At 37.4% G+C, this 26,183-nt stretch overlaps 1 protein-coding gene across 1 annotated transcript in view; it reads right to left on the bottom strand.

Moving 5' to 3' along the window:
- Nucleotides 1-26,183, bottom strand: part of LOC306978050 (receptor-type tyrosine-protein phosphatase mu-like) — a 61,794-nt gene that overhangs the window by 32,030 nt on the left and 3,581 nt on the right. The window contains exons 2-6 of the mRNA XM_079576508.1: nucleotides 16,436-16,551; nucleotides 13,229-13,300; nucleotides 13,045-13,071; nucleotides 10,355-10,366; nucleotides 6,051-6,232 (exon numbers count right to left, since the gene is read on the bottom strand). Coding sequence (XP_079432634.1) covers nucleotides 6,051-6,232; nucleotides 10,355-10,366; nucleotides 13,045-13,071; nucleotides 13,229-13,300; nucleotides 16,436-16,551 — 409 coding nt within the window. The remainder of the gene's footprint in view (nucleotides 1-6,050; nucleotides 6,233-10,354; nucleotides 10,367-13,044; nucleotides 13,072-13,228; nucleotides 13,301-16,435; nucleotides 16,552-26,183) is intronic.

Consider the following 26,183-nt stretch of genomic DNA (forward strand, 5'->3'; position numbering starts at 1 on the left):
TTGTAAATTTTTTGTAATTTTTTTTGTCGTTTTTTTGTCATTTTTTGTCATTTTTTGTCATTTTTTTGTCATTTTTTGTCATTTTTTGTCTTTTTTTTGTAATTTTTTTTCCATTTTTTTTTCATTTTTAGTCATTTTTTTGTAAATTTTGGTCATTTTTTGTCATTTTGTTGTCTTTTTTTTCCTTTTTTTTCTTCTTTTTTTCATTTTTTTTTTTCATTTTTTTCCATTTTTTTTGTAATTTGGCATCCGGATTTCAAACTACTCCTGGTATTATTACGCCTTACAATATAGTCCCCCCTTTTATCCGCTTAGAAAATCCACATTGTTTAATTGTGTGTAATTATACTTTGTAGTGGAACACTTCACGTAACCATATTTAAATAGGGGAAACGCTTCTATCTTGACCTGTTTTGGAGCTATAGAGGAGAGAGGGAGAGGCTAAATGCTAACGCCGTCTGCGCTGTGTTTACGTGACTGAAGATCAGACAGGTCCTAAAGAACTCGTCACAGCTCAGGTAAGAACATATCTCAGTGTGGAAAAACGCTGGCCTGTTCCTTTAAAGAGACACTTCCTAACCTCGTACTCCTCCTTAAAGCCGTAGCCTCCGCACACTTCATCTGGGTGATGTTAAAGGGACACTTCCTAACCTCGTACTCCTCCTTAAAGCCGTAGCCTCCGCACACTTCATCTGGGTGATGTTAAAGAGACACTTCCTAACCTCAACAAAGTATAATTACACAAAACTGACAAAAAAAACGGACAAAAAAAAATGACAAAAAAATGACAAAAAAATGACAAAAAAATGACAAAAAAAATGACAAAAAAATGACAAAAAAATGACAAAAAATTTCAAAAAAATTACAAAAAATTACAAAAAAATCACAAAAAAAGACCAAAAAAAATCACAAAAAATGACAAGAAATGACAAAAAAAATGACAAAAAAAATGACAAAAAATGACAAGAAATGACAAAAAAATGACAAAAAAATTACAAAAAAATTACAAAAATGACAAAAAAATCACAAAAAAAGACAAAAAAAAAATGACAAAAAATGACAAAAAAAATGACAAAAAAATGACAAAAAAAATGACCAAAAATGACAAAAAAAATGACAAAAAAAATGACAAAAAATGACAAAAAAATGACAAAAAAATGACAAAAAATGACAAGAAATGACAAAAAAAGACCAAAAAAAATGACAAAAAATGACAAGAAATGACAAAAAAAATGACAAAAAAAATGACCAAAAATGACAAAAAAATTACAAAAAAATTACAAAAATTACAAAAAAATCACAAAAAAGACAAAAAAAATATGACAAAAAATGACAAAAAAAATGACAAAAAAATGACAAAAAAAATGACAAAAAATGACAAAAAAAATGACAAAAAAAATGACAAAAAATGACAAAAAAATGACAAAAAAATGACAAAAAATGACAAGAAATGACAAAAAAAATGACCAAAAATGACCAAAAATGACAAAAAAATGACAAAAAAGGAGAAAAAATGACCAAAAAAATTACAAAAATTACAAAAAAATCACAAAAAAAGACCAAAAAAAATGACAAAAAATGATTAAAAAAAAATAACACAAAACTGACAAAAAAAAAAGACCAAAAAATGACACAAAAACACAAGTTCGAAATCCGCGCAGTAATCTTCACTTTACTGTGCGGATGCCAAACTACTCCTGGTATTATTACGCCTTACAATATAGTCCCCCCTTTTATCCGCTTAGAAAATCCACATAGTTTAATTGTGTGTAATTATACTTTGTAGTGGAACACTTCACGTAACCATATTTAAATAGGGAAAACGTGGAAGAGCTTGGTAGCTTCTATCTTGACCTGTTTTGGAGCTATAGAGGAGAGAGGGAGAGGCTAAATGCTAACGCCGTCTGCGCTGTGTTTACGTGACTGAAGATCAGACAGGTCCTAAAGAACTCGTCACAGCTCAGGTAAGAACATATCTCAGTGTGGAAAAACGCTGGTCTGTTCCTTTAAAGAGACACTTCCTAACCTCGTACTCCTCCTTAAAGCCGTAGCCCTCCGCACACTTCATCTGGGTGATGTTAAAGAGACACTTCCTAACCTCGTATTCCTCCTTAAAGCCGTAGCCCTCCGCACACTTCATCTGGGTGATGTTAAAGAGACACTTCCTAACCTCGTACTCCTCTTTAAAGCCGTAGCCTCCGCACACTTCATCTGGGTGATGTTAAAGAGACACTTCCTAACCTCGTACTCCTCCTTAAAGCCGTAGCCTCCGCACACTTCATCTGGGTGATGTTAAAGAGACACTTCCTAACCTCGTATTCCTCCTTAAAGCCGTAGCCTCCGCACACTTCATCTGGGTGATGTTAAAGAGACACTTCCTAACCTCGTACTCCTCCTTAAAGCCGTAGCCCTCCGCACACTTCATCTGGGTGATGTTAAAGGGACACTTCCTAACCTCAACAAAGTATAATTACACAAAACTGACAAAAAAAACGGACAAAAAAAAATGACAAAAAAATGACAAAAAAATGACAAAAAATGACAAAAAACGACAAAAAAATGACCAAAAAATGACAAAAAATGACAAAAAAAATGACAAAAAAATGACAAAAAATGACAAAAAAGGAGAAAAAATTACAAAAAAATTACAAAAATTACAAAAAAATCACAAAAAAAGACCAAAAAAAATGACCAAAAAGGACAAAAAATGACAAAAAAATGACAAAAAATGACAAAAAATGACAAAAAAATGACAAAAAAATGACAAAAAATGACAAAAAATGAGAAAAAATGAGAAAAAATGACAAAAAAATTACAAAAATTGCAAAAAAATTGCAAAAAAAGACCAAAAAAATGACAAAAAATGATTAAAAAAAAATAACACAAAACTGACAAAAAAAAAGACCAAAAAATGACACAAAAACACAAGTTTGAAATCCGTGCAGTAATATCTTCACTTTACTGAGCGGATGCCAAACTACTCCTGGTATTATTACGCCTTACAATATAGTTCCCCCTTTTATCCGCTTAGAAAATCCCCATTGTTTAATTGTGTGTAATTATACTTTGTAGTGGAACACTTCACGTAACCATATTTAAATAGGGAAAACGTGGAAGAGCTTGGTAGCTTCTATCTTGACCTGTTTTGGAGCTATAGAGGAGAGAGGGAGAGGCTAAATGCTAACGCCGTCTGCGCTGTGTTTACGTGACTGAAGATCAGACAGGTCCTAAAGAACTCGTCACAGCTCAGGTAAGAACATATCTCAGTGTGGAAAAACACCGGCCTGTTCCTTTAAAGTGACACTTCCTAACCTCGTACTCCTCCTTAAAGCCGTAGCCTCCGCACACTTCATCTGGGTGATGTTAAAGTGACACTCCCTAACCTCAACAAAGTATAATTACACAAAACTGACAAAAAAAACTGACAAAAAAAAATGACAAAAAAATGACAAAAAAATGACAAAAAATGACAAAAAAAATGACAAAAAAATGACAAAAAATTACAAAAAAATTACAAAAATTACAAAAAAATCACAAAAAAAGACCAAAAAAAATGACAAAAAAAATGACCAAAAATGAAAAAAAATGACAAAAAAATGACCAAAAATGACCAAAAATGACAAAAAAAATGACAAAAAATGACAAAAAAAATGACAAAAAATGACAAAAAAAATGACAAAAAAAAATGACCAAAAATGACAAAAAAATGACAAAAAAATGACAAAAAATGACAAAAAAAAATGACAAAAAAAATGAGAAAAAATGAGAAAAAATGACAAAAAAATGACAAAAAAAATGACAAAAAAATGACAAAAATTACAAAAAAATCACAAAAAAAGACCAAAAAAAATTACAAAAAATGATTAAAAAAAAAATAACACAAAACTGACAAAAAAAAAAGACCAAAAAATGACAAAAAACACTAGTTCGAAATCCGCGCAGTAATCTTCACTTTACTGTGCGGATGCCAAACTACTCCTGGTATTATTACGCCTTACAATATAGTCCCCCCTTTTATCCGCTTAGAAAATCCACATAGTTTAATTGTGTGTAATTATACTTTGTAGTGGAACACTTCACGTAACCATATTTAAATAGGGGAAACGTGGAAGAGCTTGGTAGCTTCTATCTTGACCTGTTTTGGAGCTATAGAGGAGAGAGGGAGAGGCTAAATGCTAACGCTATAGAGGAGAGAGGGAGAGGCTAAATGCTAACGCCGTCTGCGCTGTGTTTACGTGACTGAAGATCAGACAGGTCCTAAAGAACTCGTCACAGCTCAGGTAAGAACATATCTCAGTGTGGAAAAACGGAGAACTGTTCCTTTAAAGAGACACTTCCTAACCTCGTACTCCTCCTTAAAGCCGTAGCCCTCCGCACACTTCATCTGGGTGATGTTAAAGAGACACTTCCTAACCTCGTACTCCTCCTTAAAGCCGTAGCCTCCGCACACTTCATCTGGGTGATGTTAAAGAGACACTTCCTAACCTCGTATTCCTCCTTAAAGCCGTAGCCTCCGCACACTTCATCTGGGTGATGTTAAAGAGACACTTCCTAACCTCGTACTCCTCCTTAAAGCCGTAGCCTCCGCACACTTCATCTGGGTGATGTTAAAGAGACACTTCCTAACCTCGTATTCCTCCTTAAAGCCGTAGCCTCCGCACACTTCATCTGGGTGATGTTAAAGAGACACTTCCTAACCTCGTACTCCTCCTTAAAGCCGTAGCCTCCGCACACTTCATCTGGGTGATGTTAAAGAGACACTTCCTAACCTCGTATTCCTCCTTAAAGCCGTAGCCTCCGCACACTTCATCTGGGTGATGTTAAAGAGACACTTCCTAACCTCGTACTCCTCCTTAAAGCCGTAGCCTCCGCACACTTCATCTGGGTGATGTTAAAGAGACACTTCCTAACCTCGTACTCCTCCTTAAAGCCGTAGCCCTCCGCACACTTCATCTGGGTGATGTTAAAGTGACACTTCCTAACCTCGTACTCCTCCTTAAAGCCGTAGCCTCCGCACACTTCATCTGGGTGATGTTAAAGAGACACTTCCTAACCTCGTACTCCTCCTTAAAGCCGTAGCCTCCGCACACTTCATCTGGGTGATGTTAAAGAGACACTTCCTAACCTCGTACTCCTCCTTAAAGCCGTAGCCTCCGCACACTTCATCTGGGTGATGTTAAAGAGACACTTCCTAACCTCGTATTCCTCCTTAAAGCCGTAGCCTCCGCACACTTCATCTGGGTGATGTTAAAGAGACACTTCCTAACCTCGTACTCCTCCTTAAAGCCGTAGCCTCCGCACACTTCATCTGGGTGATGTTAAAGAGACACTTCCTAACCTCGTATTCCTCCTTAAAGCCGTAGCCTCCGCACACTTCATCTGGGTGATGTTAAAGAGACACTTCCTAACCTCGTACTCCTCCTTAAAGCCGTAGCCTCCGCACACTTCATCTGGGTGATGTTAAAGAGACACTTCCTAACCTCGTATTCCTCCTTAAAGCCGTAGCCCTCCGCACACTTCATCTGGGTGATGTTAAAGAGACACTTCCTAACCTCGTACTCCTCCTTAAAGCCGTAGCCCTCCGCACACTTCATCTGGGTGATGTTAAAGAGACACTTCCTAACCTCGTACTCCTCCTTAAAGCCGTAGCCTCCGCACACTTCATCTGGGTGATGTTAAAGAGACACTTCCTAACCTCGTACTCCTCCTTAAAGCCGTAGCCTCCGCACACTTCATCTGGGTGATGTTAAAGAGACACTTCCTAACCTCGTATTCCTCCTTAAAGCCGTAGCCTCCGCACACTTCATCTGGGTGATGTTAAAGAGACACTTCCTAACCTCGTACTCCTCCTTAAAGCCGTAGCCTCCGCACACTTCATCTGGGTGATGTTAAAGAGACACTTCCTAACCTCGTACTCCTCCTTAAAGCCGTAGCCTCCGCACACTTCATCTGGGTGATGTTAAAGAGACACTTCCTAACCTCGTACTCCTCCTTAAAGCCGTAGCCTCCGCACACTTCATCTGGGTGATGTTAAAGAGACACTTCCTAACCTCGTACTCCTCCTTAAAGCCGTAGCCCTCCGCACACTTCATCTGGGTGATGTGCTGCAGGAGGTCGGCCACCCGGATGGCGGGGTGGATGGTCCCGCTCTGGTAGGGCGTCGGCTCCTGCTCGCGCTGTTTGTAATGAGACTGGACCAGGGACGACGTCTCGCTCTGAGTGTGGGAGTCGTCTGTGGGAGACAGGGGCAAACTCAGAACACGCCAAGAACACGCTAACAACACAGAACACGCTAACATGCTTAAGGCGAGACACTGCAGGTGAATAGGGGAAAAAAACTAAATGTAGAGATTTCAATTTGAAGCTTTTGCTGAACATCACAGATATAAATATGAGAAAAAATGTGTTGCACTTTTTCTGTCATTTTCTGTTTTCACATAAAAATAAGGCATTAAAATGGCCAATATTTTGGGAAATCAAAATAATGAATTGATCCAGATTAAATGTTATGGTTTTATTTTATTGACATATTAGTAACTAAGGTTTTTTCAGAGGGATTTTGGATATTTTGTTTAGTTTTTCAATAAACTAATCATCAGTGAAAAAATCTGTAAAAACTCGCCTGTCATTTTTTGTCATTTTTTTGTCATTTTTTTTGTCATTTTTTGTCATTTTTTTTGTCATTTTTTTGGTCATTTTTTTTGTCATTTTTTGTCATTTTTTGTCACATTTTTTGTCATTTTTTGTCATTTTTTTGTCATTTTTTTGTCACATTTTTTTCACATTTTTTGTCATTTTTTTGTCATTTTTTTGTCACATTTTTTTCACATTTTTTGTCATTTTTTTTGTCATTTTTTTTGTCATTTTTTTTGTCATTTTTTTTTGTCATTTTTTTTGTCATTTTTTTTGTCATTTTTTTTGTCATTTTTATGTCACATTTTTTTGTCATTTTTTTGTCATTTTTTTGTCATTTTTTGTCATTTTGTGTCATTTTTTTTGCCATTTTTTTGTCACATTTTTTTGTCATTTTTTGTCAATTTTTTTGTCATTTTTTGTCAATATTTAGTAATTTTTTTGTCAAAATTTTTCAAATTTGTGTCCTTTTTTCGTCAATTTTTTCGTCAATTTTTTCGTCAATTTTTTCGTCATTTTTTTCGTCATTTTTTGTCTTTTTTGTCACATTTTTTGTCATTTTTTTGTCATTTTTTTGTCACATTTTTTTCACATTTTTTGTCATTTTTTGTCATTTTTTTTGTCATTTTTTTGTCATTTTTTTTGTCATTTTTTTGTCATTTTTTTTGTCATTTTTTGTCATTTTTTGTCACATTTTTTTCACATTTTTTGTCATTTTTTTGTCATTTTTTTGTCATTTTTTTGTCATTTTTTTGTCATTTTTTTGTCATTTTTTGTCATTTTTTGTCATTTTGTGTCATTTTTTTTGCCATTTTTTGTCAATTTTTTTGTCATTTTTTGTCAATATTTAGTAATTTTTTTGTCAAAATTTTTCAAATTTGTGTCCTTTTTTCGTCAATTTTTTCGTCAATTTTTTCGTCATTTTTTTTGTCATTTTTTGTCTTTTTTGTCACATTTTTTGTCATTTTGTGTCATTTTTTTGCCATTTTTTTGTCACATTTTTTTGTAATTTTTTGTCATTTTTTTGTCATTTTTTTGTCATTTTTTTGTCATTTTTTGTCAATATTTAGTAATTTTTTTGTCAAAATTGTTCAAATTTGTGTCCTTTTTTCGTCAATTTTTTCGTCAATTTTTTGTCATTTTTTAAATCCAATTTTTGTAATTTTTTTGTCCCGTTCTTCCACTTTTCCGCTCCAGCGTCTCGTAGGAGGAAAAACACCATATTTGGGTGAAAGCGTCATCACGGGGCCCCTTAGCAGGACACGTGGATGTCAAATCTGTCAATATTTATGAATGAAAACCCGCGGGAAAGACGGCCTTTCTACTTCCGGGTCGCCCCCACCTCGCAGACAAAACATCATCAAATAAACATCATCATTTTTATATCTGACATGAAAACTAAGATGTAAAGGGAGGAAAACAGATACAAATCTCCACTTCCACCACTGCGGGAAACATCAATACTTTCACCTAAAGGGTCTCGCCTTAAAACTAAACCCGATCATTTTTTCCTCAAAATTTGCCCAACGTTCCCTGACAATTTTTTCCCCTTTTTTCCCTAATTTGTGGGAAAGTATCGAGCTCATATCGGGTGTGAAACTAAACTGAAACTAAACTGAACTGAAACTAAACTGAACTGAAAATAAACTGAACTGAAACTAAACTAAACCAAACTAAACTGAACTGAAACTAAACTGAACTGAAACTAAACTGAACTGAAACTAAACTGAACTGAAACTGAACTGAAACTAAACTGAACTGAAACTAAACTAAACTGAAACTAAACTAAACTGAACTGAAAATAAACTGAACTGAAACTAAACTGAACTGAAACTAAACTGAACTGAAACTGAACTGAAACTAAACTGAACTGAAACTAAACTGAACTGAAACTAAACTAAACTGAACTGAAAATAAACTGAACTGAAAATAAACTGAACTGAAAATAAACTGAACTGAAAATAAACTGAACTGAAACTAAACTGAACTGAAAATAAACTGAAACTAAACTGAACTGAAAATAAACTGAACTGAAAATAAACTGAACTGAAAATAAACTGAAACTAAACTGAACTGAAAATAAACTAAACTGAACTGAAAATAAACTGAACTGAAAATAAACTGAACTAAAAATAAACTGAACTGAAAATAAACTGAACTGAAAATAAACTGAACTGAAAATAAACTGAACTGAAAATAAACTAAACTGAACTGAAAATAAACTAAACTGAAAATAAACTAAACTGAAACTAAACTGAAAATAAACTAAACTGAAACTAAACTGAACTGAAACTAAACTGAACTGAAACTAAACTAAACTGAAACTAAACTAAACTGAACTGAAAATAAACTGAACTGAAACTAAACTGAACTGAAACTAAACTGAACTGAAACTGAACTGAAACTAAACTGAACTGAAACTAAACTGAACTGAAACTAAACTAAACTGAACTGAAAATAAACTGAACTGAAAATAAACTGAACTGAAAATAAACTGAACTGAAACTAAACTAAACTGAACTGAAAATAAACTGAAACTAAACTGAACTGAAAATAAACTGAACTGAAAATAAACTGAACTGAAAATAAACTGAAACTAAACTGAACTGAAAATAAACTAAACTGAACTGAAAATAAACTGAACTGAAAATAAACTGAACTGAAAATAAACTGAACTGAAAATAAACTGAACTGAAAATAAACTGAACTGAAAATAAACTGAACTGAAAATAAACTGAACTGAAAATAAACTAAACTGAAAATAAACTAAACTGAAACTAAACTGAAAATAAACTGAACTGAAAATAAACTGAACTGAAACTAAACTGAACTGAAACTAAACTGAACTGAAACTAAACTGAAAATAAACTAAACTGAAACTAAACTGAACTGAAACTAACTGAAATGTGAAGAGTCTTTGACCCGCCTCTTCACTAACTACAACAGCGTGGGGGGCGTGGCCACAATAAACCTGTCAGTGAGGCCACGCCCCGTAAGAACAGCTGATCAGAGAAACAGAGAGTGTTTCAGCCCGTCGGGAAAAACTGGGCGTCAATGAAAAGAAAGTCTTTCAGCTCTTTACCCCCGCCTGAACACAGCACACTTCCTCCAGTTCGGCTTTACCCAAATCTAAGAGCTTATTGAAAAAAGTGCCAACAATTACACAATAATGAAGATGAAAAAACGTGATAAAAAATCTGTCTATGTCAGTTTTGTTGGTCTTAGCTTTCAAATGAGGCGCTCTCCAGTCGTTAAGCTTCTAGATTTGGGTAAAGCCGAACTGGGTTAAGGCGGCTCCAGCTCCGCCTCCTCCTGTTACACTTAATCATCGCACATTTATTCACATTCGACACAAAAAGAATCAAACAAACAGTGACGGATGAAGAAAAAACAGCACGACACGATGGAGCGACGGCCTTTTCACACGGTGGGGGGGGGCAGTGGGGGGGGGCTTCAGGGGGGACACTTCAGGGGGCGCCGTGTGAAAAGGCTGCGTCTGATTCAAACCTTGTCTTTGACCTGACTCTGATCCTGTGCTCTGATTGGCTGACACTTTCCCCGCCACATCATTCAAATCAAATCAAATGAAAAATGAGGAAAATGGAGCTAAAAAAAAAAACAAACAACAATAACAAAAACGACAGAAAAACAAACAAGATGGAGGAGGTTTGGACCAATCAGAGCGAGGCATGCGCACACAGACCCCGCCCCCCCCACTTACCATTTATGGGCACTTTAGAAAAAAACAACGGGAGAGGGAGAAAAGAGACAGGAAGTGAGCAACAACTTCATCAACAGTGGCTACGCTAATGCTAGGCTAATGCTAAAGCTAAAGCTGAGCCCTGAGGAGAGACAGTGTAGCGCCCCCTTCAGAAGGCGAGTCGTTTTTAACCGTGAAACTGTGACCGAGCACATCGGCTTTACCCAAATCTAAAGCTTCAGGACTGGATCCTCGTTTTCTGTTTTCCTCACGTTTCAACATCGCGCCTGTCGCTCTTTTGTGGCTTCGTTTCCCTTTTTTCTTGTGTTTTTGTCACATTTGTGGCTGTTTTTTTGAGTCTGTTTTGACGCTGTGGTCCTGCGCCCCCTGGTGGACTCTCGGTGAACTGCGCCACCTCCCTAACACGGCTGAAAGCGGCGCTGGGTTTTGCTCTGGGACGAGAAAAAGGTGAAGCTTTAAAGCAGAACTAAGTCACGTGTTTAAAATGTGTTCACGACACCAGGGCTCTTTGGCCACACAACCACAATTGCCAACTTCACTGCCTCCAGGTCAGAGTCACCAATACACACTAATGGAATCACAAAGAAGAAGCTAACAGGCTAACGGGCAAAGCTAACTGCGAGCTAGCTCCACTTAAACAGTATTTACAGCCAAGTCTGAGTGAAACAAATGATCTCCATTGTGTAATTGGATGAACTATATCTACAATATCGGATCTACAATATTGGATCTACAATATCGGATCTACAATATCGGATCTACAATATTGGATCTACAATATCGGATCTACAATATTGGATCTACAATATCGGATCTACAATATTGGATCTACAATATCGGATCTACAATATTGGATCTACAATATTGGATCTACAATATCGGATCTACAATATCTACAATATTGGATCTACAATATCTACAATATCGGATCTACAATATCTACAATATTGGATCTACAATATCTACAATATCGGATCTACAATATCTACAATATCGGATCTACAATATCTACAATATCGGATCTACAATATCGGATCTACAATATCTACAATATCGGATCTACAATATCTACAATATTGGATCTACAATATCTACAATATCGGATCTACAATATCTACAATATTGGATCTACAATATCTACAATATCGGATCTACAATATCTACAATATCGGATCTACAATATCGGATCTACAATATCTACAATATCGGATCTACAATATCTACAATATTGGATCTACAATATCTACAATATCGGATCTACAATATCTACAATATCGGATCTACAATATCTACAATATTGGATCTACAATATCTACAATATCGGATCTACAATATCGGATCTACAATATCGGATCTACAATATCTACAATATTGGATCTACAATATCTACAATATCGGATCTACAATATCGGATCTACAATATCGGATCTACAATATTGGATCTACAATATTGGATCTACAATATCGGATCTACAATATTGGATCTACAATATAGGATCTACAATATCGGATCTACAATATCGGATCTACAATATCGGATCTACAATATCGGATCTACAATATTGGATCTACAATATCTACAATATCGGATCTACAATATCGGATCTACAATATCTACAATATCGGATCTACAATATCGGATCTACAATATCTACAATATCGGATCTACAATATCGGATCTACAATATCTATTTGCAGAAACATGACTCGGCGACGTCTCTATTACAAAAGTCCAGTTTTAAATCGAAATTGCTCGACATGAAGAGAAAGAAAAGGTGATGAAAAACCGTCTCAACTTCTGCCTGAACCAAGTGCAGTTTCTCCAAACGTTCACAGCCTAAAGGCCAGTGATTTGAAAGCTAAGACCTACAAAACTAAGCTTTTATGTCACGCTTTTGCAGCATTTTTGTTGGTTTTTGTATCAGTTTTTAGTCGCTCTTTCTTTACGCTATTGTTGCTTTTACGGCACGTTTTTGCAGCTTTTCTGTTGTGTTTTTGTGGTCTTGTTTTTGTTTACAGCTTATAGACCAACGCCTGATTTGAAAGCTAAGACCTTGTAGTTTCTGAACACATGAGTCAGATCAGTTTGAGTAAAAACTGAAGCTAAAAACGACATAAAGGAACTGAATAAACCGACATTAAAGCGACTGATTGCAGGATCACAGAGAGTTCAGTTTAACCTCTAACCCCCACCTCTCCTGTCCAGCTTTACCCAAATCTAAAGCGTCTTGAAAACACAAAACAAAAGGAAACAGCAACAGAAAAGCTTCACAAACAAGATGAAGAAGCGACACCGCGGCAGCAGCGTGAGGAGGAATCCGAGCTCAGTTTGGTAGGTCTTAGCTTTCAAGTGGGTTTTTTAGATTTGGGTAAAGCCGAGCAGGACAAAGTGACTGATCCGTGTCTCGATGCACAGTCGGACGCAGACGACACGATGTGATGTGGATGAGTGGAGCCCACCGCACACACAAGAAACCACAGAAACAATACGGAGAAAAAAAACTCAAAAACAGGAGAAACCGGGAAATCACCGCAAAAAAAACCACAACTCAAGAACAGAAAGAACAGAAGCCAGAGCCAGAAGCAGCAGACGATGGATGAAGTGTCTCTCCAGCTCTGTCCCTACGCCCTGTCCTGTGTACGCCTGTCTGTCCTGCCTGAGGGAAACAGGAGAAGAAGAAGAGGCTCACCTAAGATGGCCGTCGGGACGAAGGGGTCTGCGGCGGCAACGGGAGAGGAAACAAGAGTTAGAGAAGAGTCTGCAGCGACCTGTGTGGGGGCGGGGCTCACCTGTGTGGGGGCGGGGCTCACCTGTGTGGGGGCGGGGCTCACCTGTGTAGGGGCAGGGCTCACCTGTGTAGGGGCGGGGCTCACCTGTGTAGTAGGCTGTGGGGATGGAGCTCATGGTGTTGGATTTCAGAGTGAAGGACGACGGAGACGACAAACCTGAGAGAAAAATAAATTAGATTCATTTTCATCTTTTCTCCATCAGTGACGACACAAACCGGAAACAAGTTCATTAAGGTTTGTCAAAGCAAAATGTTTGTCCAGTTTGTTGTTACACCACAAGGTCTGATCTGGGCCTAACCCGGGTCTGATCTGGGCCTAACCCGGGTCTGATCTGGGCCTAACCCGGGTCTGATCTGGGCCTAACCCGGGTCTGATCTGGGCCTAACCCTGGGTCTGATCTGGGCCTAACCCGGGTCTGATCTGGGCCTAACCCGGGTCTGATCTGGGCCTAACCCGGGTCTGATCTGGGCCTCCCCTGGGTCTGATCTGGGCCTATCCCGGGTCTGATCTGGGCCTGATCCGGGTCTGATCTGGGCCTAACCCGGGCCTGATCTGGGCCTAACCCGGGTCTGATCTGGGTCTGATCTGGGCCTAACCCGGGTCTGATCTGGGCCTAACCCGGGTCTGATCTGGGCCTAACCCGGGTCTGATCTGGGCCTATCCCGGGTCTGATCTGGGCCTGATCCGGGTCTGATCTGGGCCTGATCCGGGTCTGATCTGGGTCTGATCTGGGCCTAACCCGGGTCTGATCTGGGCCTAACCCGGGTCTGATCTGGGCCTAACCCGGTTCTGATCTGGGTCTGATCCGGGTCTGATCTCTCGTCTCTGCAGCCTCGGTTCCACCTCCTCCTGAATATTCTCTCACTCTTTTCCACTTTTCCCTTTTCTTTATAGAGAGCAGTTAAAGTGGAGCAGGCGCCCGAGGCAAGGTCACCTCCCCCCTCCCTCCCCTCTCTCTCTCCCCTCCCCCCCCCTCTCCCCCCTCCCTCGTTTCTCTGTCGTTTGTGTCTTGTGGCGGTTTTTCTGTTGCTCACTTTCTTCACCTTCAAACTTCGCTCTGGATAATCCTCAAAGTGTGAGTGACGCGCCGCCAGAAACTCGGGAAAGACGGGAAATAAAATAAACACCTCGGCGTCTGAAGGAGGAGCATCTGCAGGAGTACCCGCAGTACCCGCAGTACTCGCAGTACCCACAGTACCCGCAGTACTCGCAGTATTAGTACCTCGTGTCTGTCGCTGTGTGGGATATAATATAAAGCCTTTTGTTTTTGCCCCTGTCCTCGAGCTGTTGTTGTTTTGAACGTGTTCAACTCACTAAGACCTTCTCAGTAGCATTAGCAGTAGTAGTAGTAGTAGTAGTAGTAGTAGTAGTAGTAGTAACAGTAGTATTAGCAGTAGCATTAGCAGTAGTATTAGTAGTAGTAGTAACAGTAGTATTAGCAGTAGCATTAGCAGTAGTATTAGTAGCAGTAGTAACAGTAGTATTAGCAGTAGCATTAGCAGTAGTATTAGTAGTAGTAGTAACAGTAGTATTAGCAGTAGCATTAGCAGTAGTATTAGTAGTAGTAGTAACAGTAGTATTAGCAGTAGCATTAGCAGTAGTATTAGTAGCAGTAGTAACAGTAGTATTAGCAGTAGCATTAGCAGTAGTATTAGTAGTAGTATTAGCAGTAGCATTAGCAGTAGTATTAGTAGTAGTAGTAACAGTAGTATTAGCAGTAGCATTAGCAGTAGTATTAGTAGTAGTAGTAACAGTAGTATTAGCAGTAGCATTAGCAGTAGTATTAGTAGCAGTAGTAACAGTAGTATTAGCAGTAGCATTAGCAGTAGTATTAGTAGTAGTAGTAACAGTAGTATTAGCAGTAGCATTAGCAGTAGTATTAGTAGTAGTAGTAACAGTAGTATTAGCAGTAGCATTAGCAGTAGTATTAGTAGTAGTAGTAACAGTAGTATTAGCAGTAGCATTAGCAGTAGTATTAGTAGCAGTGGTAACAGTAGTATTAGCAGTAGCATTAGCAGTAGTATTAGTAGTAGTAGTAACAGTAGTATTAGCAGTAGCATTAGCAGTAGTATTAGTAGTAGTAGTAACAGTAGTATTAGCAGTAGCATTAGCAGTAGTATTAGTAGTAGTAGTAACAGTAGTATTAGCAGTAGCATTAGCAGTAGTATTAGTAGTAGTAGTAACAGTAGTATTAGCAGTAGCATTAGCAGTAGTATTAGCAGTAGCATTAGCAGTAGCATTAGTAGTAGCATTAGCAGTAGTATTAGTAGTAGCATTAGCATTAGCACTAGCATTAGCAGTAGTATTAACAGTAGTATTTTTTTTCCTTTTTTTTTTAGTTTAGTTTATTTCACAACTTCACACATACAATCAGGAAATTCAACTTATTACCCATCAAGCAATGCTACATTGTGAAAATAAACGCCCAAAAGCTAAAAGCTTATCCACAGGGTCCATAACCCCCACCCTGGGTATAGTTACTTTGCATAAAGACAAGTAAGAATGGCTCAATGAACTAATTCCCGCTGACAATATCATCACAACAGGTGGCCTGTCAACAATATATAATGTTCATTTATACATATGTTTACATCTGTCTGTGTACACTTCTTCTATTTTTTTTATTATTATTATTATTATTTTATTTAATCATTACTGAAAAATAAATTGTAATTTGAATACATTGCATTTTATTGACTAGTCTGGTCCTAGTTTCCATCCAAACAATCAAACAGTTTGGTTTCCTTGTATCATTGTTCTACCTCGTGCCTCAAAAGTGTTTCCCTGCACAGAGAGAAACCATTCTTAGGCCGCAAGCAAACCAGAAGCACAGCTCTCCAGAAGCTGACTCTTTAGTCTCCGTTTAAATACAGTTAAAGTAGGAGATTGTTTTAAGTTGTCCTCCAGCTTATGGTTCGGACCCTGTGGCTTATGCTGAAACTAGTACTTTTAATTTCCTATATTTCCCTGTTAAAGCAGCTTTGTCCTTGTATCATGTTGGTGAACGGGTGAGTATAACGGAATGAGTTCGCATAATCTAGGGTTTAACCGGTTTACAACATTATACACAGTACATGCATTATGATCAGGAAGCTTTAGGAGGCCACATCTGGGGAAGAGAGCATCTGTGGAGAGTTTCTCATGGACCTTGAAATGGCTCTTACAGCTTTCTTTTGTAATACCACAAGTTTAGAAGTGTAGGTAGAGTAAGTATTATTCCAAATATTAGCAGTAGCATTAGCAGTAGCATTAGCAGCAGCATTAGCATTAGCATTAGCAGCACTTCAGTACCTCGTCCGTTGAGCGTGGCGTGGCCGTCTGCAGTCGTGGTCGTGTGGGAGCTGGTCACCATCAGAGTCATCTCCTGTCGAGAGCTCAGCGTCTCCTTTCGCTTCTGAGACAGTTTCCTACAAGGACACAAAGACCTCATGATCTCCAAACTAAACCAAGACTAAAGTGGAGAAGACACAAAGACCTCATGATCTTCTGACTCCAACCAAACCAAGACTAAAGCGGAGAAGACACAAAGACCTCATGATCTTCTGACTCCAACAAAACCAGGACTAAAGTGGAGAAGACACAAAGACCTCATGATCTTCTGACTCCAAACAAACCAAGACTAAAGTGGAGAAGACACAAAGACCTCATGATCTTCTGACTCCAAACCAGGACTAAAGTGGAGAAGACACAAAGACCTCATGATCTGCTGACTCCAAACAAACCAAGACTAAAGTGGAGAAGACACAAAGACCTCATGATCTTCTGACTCCAAACAAACCAAGACTAAAGTGGAGAAGACACAAAGACCTCATGATCTTCTGACTCCAAACAAACCAAGACTAAAGTGGAGAAGACACAAAGACCTCATGATCTTCTGACTCCAACCAAACCAAGACTAAAGTGGAGAAGACACAAAGACCTCATGATCTTCTGACTCCAAACAAACCAAGACTAAAGTGGAGAAGACACAAAGACCTCATGATCTTCTGACTCCAACCAAACCAAGACTAAAGTGGAGAAGACACAAAGACCTCATGATCTTCTGACTCCAACCAAACCAAGACTAAAGTGGAGAAGACACAAAGACCTCATGATCTTCTGACTCCAAACAAACCAAGACTAAAGTGGAGAAGACACAAAGACCTCATGATCTTCTGACTCCAAACCAGGACTAAAGTGGAGAAGACACAAAGACCTCATGATCTGCTGACTCCAAACAAACCAAGACTAAAGTGGAGAAGACACAAAGACCTCATGATCTTCTGACTCCAAACAAACCAAGACTAAAGTGGAGAAGACACAAAGACCTCATGATCTTCTGACTCCAAACAAACCAAGACTAAAGTGGAGAAGACACAAAGACCTCATGATCTTCTGACTCCAAACAAACCAAGACTAAAGTGGAGAAGACACAAAGACCTCATGATCTTCTGACTCCAACCAAACCAAGACTAAAGTGGAGAAGACACAAAGACCTCATGATCTTCTGACTCCAACCAAACCAAGACTAAAGTGGAGAAGACACAAAGACCTCATGATCTTCTGACTCCAACCAAACCAAGACTAAAGTGGAGAAGACACAAAGACCTCATGATCTTCTGACTCCAACCAAACCAAGACTAAAGTGGAGAAGCTGGAATAAAAGCTCCTCAAGTGTCACAATAAAAGTCTTACATTTGTGGTGTTTTCAAAATAAAAGCCTTCTAGTCTAAGGGGAGGGATTAGTGGAGGGCCGAGGGGAGGGCTGAGGGAAGGTCTGGATGCCGTGAGTGAAGTGAAGTCCTGTCTAACCTGTCGTCGTCTGAAGTCTCTGATCTCAGCGAGAGGCTCTGGTTTTAACGAGGCTCGTCTCTAAAGTTTAATTAAGGCGGTAAATCTCCCTAAAGTTCAGTCTTTACATCAGAGCGTCATAAAGTGTGACCTTCAGAGCAGCCACGGCGTGACGTCACAGAGCTCTGAGCTTCAGGGAGGAACCGGAGCACCACCAAATGTTCAGAAGCTCTCACTTATGAAGCCTCTGTCACTGTGAGGCTCTGTCACTGTGAGGCTCTGTCACTGTGAGGCTCTGAGGCTCTGTCACTGTGAGGCTCTGAGGCTCTGTTTCTGAGTGTCTGATGTGTTTTTCCGTGATGCGTTCGGGGTCAGGGTTGAACTCGCTGCGTTCGTGTGCGGCTCCGACAAATGGATGTTTTTCAAAAGCAGAGACAGAGAAACGCTCACGGCTTTAATGGACCCTCAGAAAAAAACACTCCTGTGAGAAACACGAGAGAAACACCAGAGAAACACCAGAGAAAAACGAGAGGAACACCAGAGGAACACCAGAGGAACATCAGAGGAACATCAGAGGAACACCAGAAGAACACCAGAGGAACATCAGAGGAACATCAGAGGAACCACGGAAACGTCTGGAAAACACTAATCCATCAGCGCTGTATTTACAGAAGATCCACAGGTTCAAACTCTTAAAAATAACATCTACAGTTTGGACGATTTTAATCCATTTTATTAGATATAAACTGAAAAAAGTCTCCTGATCTTGAAGAAACTGCTCAGTGACATCACGCATAGTTCCGGCGGCCATTTTGAATACCGCAGTAGTAGTACTACAGCAGTACTACAGTAGTACTACATGTAACGATATCTGTATTGTGATATTTTTATGACTCGTACTCACTGCTCAAACACACGTTTATGTGAAACCAGCAGCAGATATACTCAGTGTTTAAGCTGCTCAAGACGCTAGCATGCTACTGGTTAGCAACTGCCCATGGCTTCAACACGATAAACACATATAATACTACAGTAACAGCTCTGACCTCTGACCTCTGTCACATGTTGTATCCAAGGCCAGATGTTTGTGGTTCAGGCCTTTCTCTTGGAGAGGTCAGAGCTGTTGAAGCTAAATGCTAACCGGTAGCATGCTAACGTCTTAAACACTGATTCACTGGTTTCTTCACATAAACGTGCGTCTCTGAGGCCGTGTTTTTACTGTTTTCTTCTTCCACAGTCACGCCCACTCCTGGTCACGTGTGGATCCTATTGTGCATGTTTTAGACAGATCTATTATACATGTTTTAGGTCATATACATGATGCCCCGGGCTGGGACAGATCCTATTGTACATGTTTTGGACAGATCTATTGTACATGTTTTGGACAGATCCTATTGTACATGTTTTGGACAGATCTATTGTACATGTTTTGGACAGATCTATTGTACATGTTTTGGACAGATCCTATTGTACATGTTTTGGACAGATCCTATAGTACATGTTTTGGACAGATCCTATTGTACATGTTTTGGACAGATCCTATTGTACATGTTTTGGACAGATCTATTGTACATGTTTTGGACAGATCCTATTGTACATGTTTTGGACAGATCTATTATACATGTTTTGGACAGATCCTATTGTACATGTTTTGGACAGATCCTATTGTACATGTTTTGGACAGATCTATTGTACATGTTTTGGACAGATCTATTGTACATGTTTTGGACAGATCTATTGTACATGTTTTGGACAGATCCTATTGTACATGTTTTGGACAGATCTATTGTACATGTTTTGGACAGATCTATTGTACATGTTTTGGACAGATCTATTGTACATGTTTTAGACAGATCTATTGTACATGTTTTGGACAGATCTATTGTACATGTTTTGGACAGATCTATTGTACATGTTTTGGACAGATCTATTGTACATGTTTTGGACAGATCCTATTGTACATGTTTTGGACAGATCTATTGTACATGTTTTGGACAGATCTATTGTACATGTTTTGGACAGATCCTATTGTACATGTTTTGGACAGATCCTATTGTACATGTTTTGGACAGATCTATTGTACATGTTTTGGACAGATCTATTGTACATGTTTTGGACAGATCTATTGTACATGTTTTGGACAGATCCTATTGTACATGTTTTGGACAGATCTATTGTACATGTTTTGGACAGATCTATTATACATGTTTTGGACAGATCTATTGTACATGTTTTGGACAGATCTATTGTACATGTTTTGGACAGATCTATTGTACATGTTTTAGACAGATCTATTGTACATGTTTTGGACAGATCTATTGTACATGTTTTGGACAGATCTATTGTACATGTTTTGGACAGATCTATTGTACATGTTTTAGACAGATCTATTGTACATGTTTTGGACAGATCTATTGTACATGTTTTGGACAGATCCTATTGTACATGTTTTGGACAGATCTATTGTACATGTTTTGGACAGATCTATTGTACATGTTTTGGACAGATCTATTGTACATGTTTTGGACAGATCTATTGTACATGTTTTGGACAGATCTATTGTACATGTTTTGGACAGTTCTATTGTACATGTTTTGGACAGTTCTATTGTACATGTTTTGGACAGATCCTATTGTACATGTTTTAGACAGATCTATTGTACATGTTTTGGACAGATCTATTGTACATGTTTTGGACAGATCCTATTGTACATGTTTTGGACAGTTCTATTGTACATGTTTTGGACAGTTCTATTGTACATGTTTTGGACAGATCTATTGTACATGTTTTGGACAGATCTATTGTACATGTTTTGGACAGATCTATTGTACATGTTTTGGACAGATCTATTGTACATGTTTTGGACAGATCTATTGTACATGTTTTGGACAGATCTATTGTACATGTTTTGGACAGATCTATTGTACATGTTTTGGACAGATCTATTGTACATGTTTTGGACAGTTCTATTGTACATGTTTTGGACAGATTTATTATACATGTTTTGGACAGATCTATTGTACATGTTTTGGACAGATCCTATTGTACATGTTTTGGACAGATCCTATTGTACATGTTTTGGACAGTTCTATTGTACATGTTTTGGACAGTTCTATTGTACATGTTTTGGACAGATCCTATTGTACATGTTTTGGACAGATCCTATTGTACATGTTTTGGACAGTTCTATTGTACATGTTTTGGACAGATCTATTGTACATGTTTTGGACAGTTCTATTGTACATGTTTTGGACAGATCTATTGTACATGTTTTGGACAGATCTATTGTACATGTTTTGGACAGATCTATTGTACATGTTTTGGACAGATCTATTGTACATGTTTTGGACAGATCTATTGTACATGTTTTGGACAGATCTATTGTACATGTTTTGGACAGATCTATTGTACATGTTTTGGACAGATCTATTGTACATGTTTTGGACAGATCTATTGTACATGTTTTGGACAGATCTATTGTACATGTTTTAGACAGATCCTATTGTACATGTTTTGGGCAGATCTATTGTACATGTTTTGGACAGATCTATTGTACATGTTTTGGACAGATCTATTGTACATGTTTTGGACAGATCCTATTGTACATGTTTTGGACAGATCTATTGTACATGTTTTGGACAGATCTATTGTACATGTTTTGGACAGATCTATTATACATGTTTTGGACAGATCTATTGTACATGTTTTGGACAGATCTATTGTACATGTTTTGGACAGATCTATTGTACATGTTTTGGACAGATCTATTATACATGTTTTGGACAGATCTATTGTACATGTTTTAGACAGATCCTATTGTACATGTTTTGGACAGATCTATTGTACATGTTTTGGACAGATCCTATTGTACATGTTTTGGACAGATCTATTGTACATGTTTTGGACAGATCTGTTGTACATGTTTTGGACAGATCTATTGTACATGTTTTGGACAGATCTATTGTACATGTTTTGGACAGATCTATTGTACATGTTTTGGACAGATCTATTGTACATGTTTTGGACAGATCTATTGTACATGTTTTGGACAGATCTATTGTACATGTTTTGGACAGATCTATTGTACATGTTTTGGACAGATCTATTGTACATGTTTTGGACAGATCCTATTGTACATGTTTTGGACAGATCTATTGTACATGTTTTGGACAGATCTATTGTACATGTTTTGGACAGATCTATTGTACATGTTTTGGACAGATCCTATTGTACATGTTTTGGACAGATCTATTGTACATGTTTTGGACAGATCTATTGTACATGTTTTGGACAGATCCTATTGTACATGTTTTGGACAGATCCTATTGTACATGTTTTGGACAGATCCTATTGTACATGTTTTGGACAGATCCTATTGTACATGTTTTGGACAGATCTATTATACATGTTTTGGACAGATCTATTGTACATGTTTTGGACAGATCTATTGTACATGTTTTGGACAGATCTATTATACATGTTTTGGACAGATCTATTGTACATGTTTTAGACAGATCCTATTGTACATGTTTTGGACAGATCTATTGTACATGTTTTGGACAGATCCTATTGTACATGTTTTGGACAGATCTATTGTACATGTTTTGGACAGATCTATTGTACATGTTTTGGACAGATCCAATTATACATGTTTTGGACAGATCTATTGTACATGTTTTAGACAGATCCTATTGTACATGTTTTGGACAGATCTATTGTACATGTTTTGGACAGATCCTATTGTACATGTTTTGGACAGATCCTATTGTACATGTTTTGGACAGATCTATTGTACATGTTTTGGACAGATCTTATTGTACATGTTTTGGACAGATCTATTGTACATGTTTTGGACAGATCTATTGTACATGTTTTGGACAGATCCTATTGTACATGTTTTGGACAGATCTATTGTACATGTTTTGGACAGATCTATTGTACATGTTTTGGACAGATCTATTGTACATGTTTTGGACAGATCCTATTGTACATGTTTTGGACAGATCTATTGTACATGTTTTGGACAGATCTATTGTACATGTTTTGGACAGATCCTATTGTACATGTTTTGGACAGATCCTATTGTACATGTTTTGGACAGATCTATTGTACATGTTTTGGACAGATCCTATTGTACATGTTTTGGACAGATCTATTGTACATGTTTTGGACAGATCCTATTGTACATGTTTTGGACAGATCTATTGTACATGTTTTGGACAGATCCTATTGTACATGTTTTGGACAGATCCTATTGTACATGTTTTGGACAGATCTATTATACATGTTTTGGACAGATCTATTATACATGTTTTGGACAGATCTATTGTACATGTTTTGGACAGATCTATTGTACATGTTTTGGACAGATCTATTGTACATGTTTTAGACAGATCTATTGTACATGTTTTGGACAGATCTATTGTACATGTTTTGGACAGATCTATTGTACATGTTTTGGACAGATCTATTGTATATGTTTTGGACAGATCCTATTGTACATGTTTTGGACAGATCTATTATACATGTTTTGGACAGATCTATTGTACATGTTTTGTACAGATCCTATTGTACATGTTTTAGACAGATCTATTGTACATGTTTTGGACAGATCCTATTGTACATGTTTTGGACAGATCTATTGTACATGTTTTGGACAGATCCTATTGTACATGTTTTGGACAGATCTATTGTACATGTTTTGGACAGATCCTATTATACATGTTTTGGACAGATCTATTGTACATGTTTTGGACAGATCCTATTATACATGTTTTGGACAGATCTATTGTACATGTTTTGGACAGATCCTATTGTACATGTTTTGGACAGATCTATTGTACATGTTTTGGACAGATCCTATTGTACATGTTTTGGACAGATCTATTATACATGTTTTGGACAGATCCTATTGTACATGTTTTGGACAGATCCTATTGTACATGTTTTGGACAGATCTATTGTACATGTTTTGGACAGATCTATTGTACATGTTTTGGACAGATCTATTGTACATGTTTTGGACAGATCCTATTGTACATGTTTTGGACAGATCTATTGTACATGTTTTGGACAGATCCTATTATACATGTTTTGGACAGATCTATTGTACATGTTTTGGACAGATCTATTGTACATGTTTTGGACAGATCTATTGTACATGTTTTGGACAGATCCTATTGTACATGTTTTGGACAGATCTATTGTACATGTTTTGGACAGATCTATTATACATGTTTTGGACAGATCTATTGTACATGTTTTGGACAGATCTATTGTACATGTTTTGGACAGATCTATTGTACATGTTTTGGACAGATCCTATTGTACATGTTTTGGACAGATCTATTGTACATGTTTTGGACAGATCTATTGTACATGTTTTGGACAGATCCAATTATACATGTTTTGGACAGATCTATTGTACATGTTTTAGACAGATCCTATTGTACATGTTTTGGACAGATCTATTGTACATGTTTTGGACAGATCCTATTGTACATGTTTTGGACAGATCTATTGTACATGTTTTGGACAGATCTATTGTACATGTTTTGGGCAGATCTATTGTACATGTTTTGGACAGATCCTATTGTACATGTTTTGGACAGATCTATTGTACATGTTTTGGACAGATCCTATTATACATGTTTTGGACAGATCTATTGTACATGTTTTGGACAGATCCTATTATACATGTTTTGGACAGATCTATTGTACATGTTTTGGACAGATCTATTATACATGTTTTGGACAGATCTATTGTACATGTTTTGGACAGATCCTATTATACATGTTTTGGACAGATCTATTGTACATGTTTTGGACAGATCTATTGTACATGTTTTGGACAGATCCTATTATACATGTTTTGGACAGATCTATTGTACATGTTTTGGACAGATCTATTGTACATGTTTTGGACAGATCTCTTGTACATGTTTTGGACAGATCCTATTGTACATGTTTTGGACAGATCTATTGTACATGTTTTGGACAGATCTATTGTACATGTTTTGGACAGATCCTATTATACATGTTTTGGACAGATCTATTGTACATGTTTTGGACAGATCTATTGTACATGTTTTGGACAGATCTATTGTACATGTTTTGGACAGATCTATTGTACATGTTTTGGACAGATCTATTGTACATGTTTTGGACAGATCCTATTGTACATGTTTTGGACAGATCTATTGTACATGTTTTGGACAGATCCTATTGTACATGTTTTGGACAGATCCTATTGTACATGTTTTGGACAGATCCTATTGTACATGTTTTGGACAGATCTCTTGTACATGTTTTGGACAGATCCTATTGTACATGTTTTGGACAGATCCTATTGTACATGTTTTGGACAATTCTATTGTACATGTTTTAGACAGATCTATTGTACATGTTTTAGACAGATCTATTGTACATGTTTTGGACAGATCCTATTGTACATGTTTTGGACAGATCTATTGTACATGTTTTGGACAGATCCTATTGTACATGTTTTGGACAGATCCTATTGTACATGTTTTGGACAGATCCTATTGTACATGTTTTGGACAGATCTATTGTACATGTTTTGGACAGATCCTATTGTACATGTTTTGGACAGATCTATTGTACATGTTTTGGACAGATCCTATTGTACATGTTTTGGACAGATCTATTGTACATGTTTTGGACAGATCTATTATACATGTTTTGGGCAGATCTATTGTACATGTTTTGGACAGATCTATTGTACATGTTTTGGACAGATCCTATTGTACATGTTTTGGACAGATCCTATTGTACATGTTTTAGACAGATCCTATTGTACATGTTTTGGACAGATCTATTGTACATGTTTTGGACAGATCTATTGTACATGTTTTAGACAGATCCTATTGTACATGTTTTGGACAGATCCTATTGTACATGTTTTAGACAGATCCTATTGTACATGTTTTAGACAGATCCTATTGTACATGTTTTGGACAGATCTATTGTACATGTTTTGGACAGATCTATTGTACATGTTTTGGACAGATCTATTGTACATGTTTTGGACAGATCCTATTGTACATGTTTTGGACAGATCTATTGTACATGTTTTAGACAGATCTATTGTACATGTTTTGGACAATTCTATTGTACATGTTTTAGACAGATCTATTGTACATGTTTTAGACAGATCTATTGTACATGTTTTGGACAGATCCTATTGTACATGTTTTGGACAGATCCTATTGTACATGTTTTGGACAGATCCTATTGTACATGTTTTGGA

The sequence above is a fragment of the Gobius niger genome (genome assembly GCF_951799975.1).
Source record: "Gobius niger genome assembly, chromosome: 18".
NCBI lineage: Eukaryota > Metazoa > Chordata > Actinopteri > Gobiiformes > Gobiidae > Gobius > Gobius niger.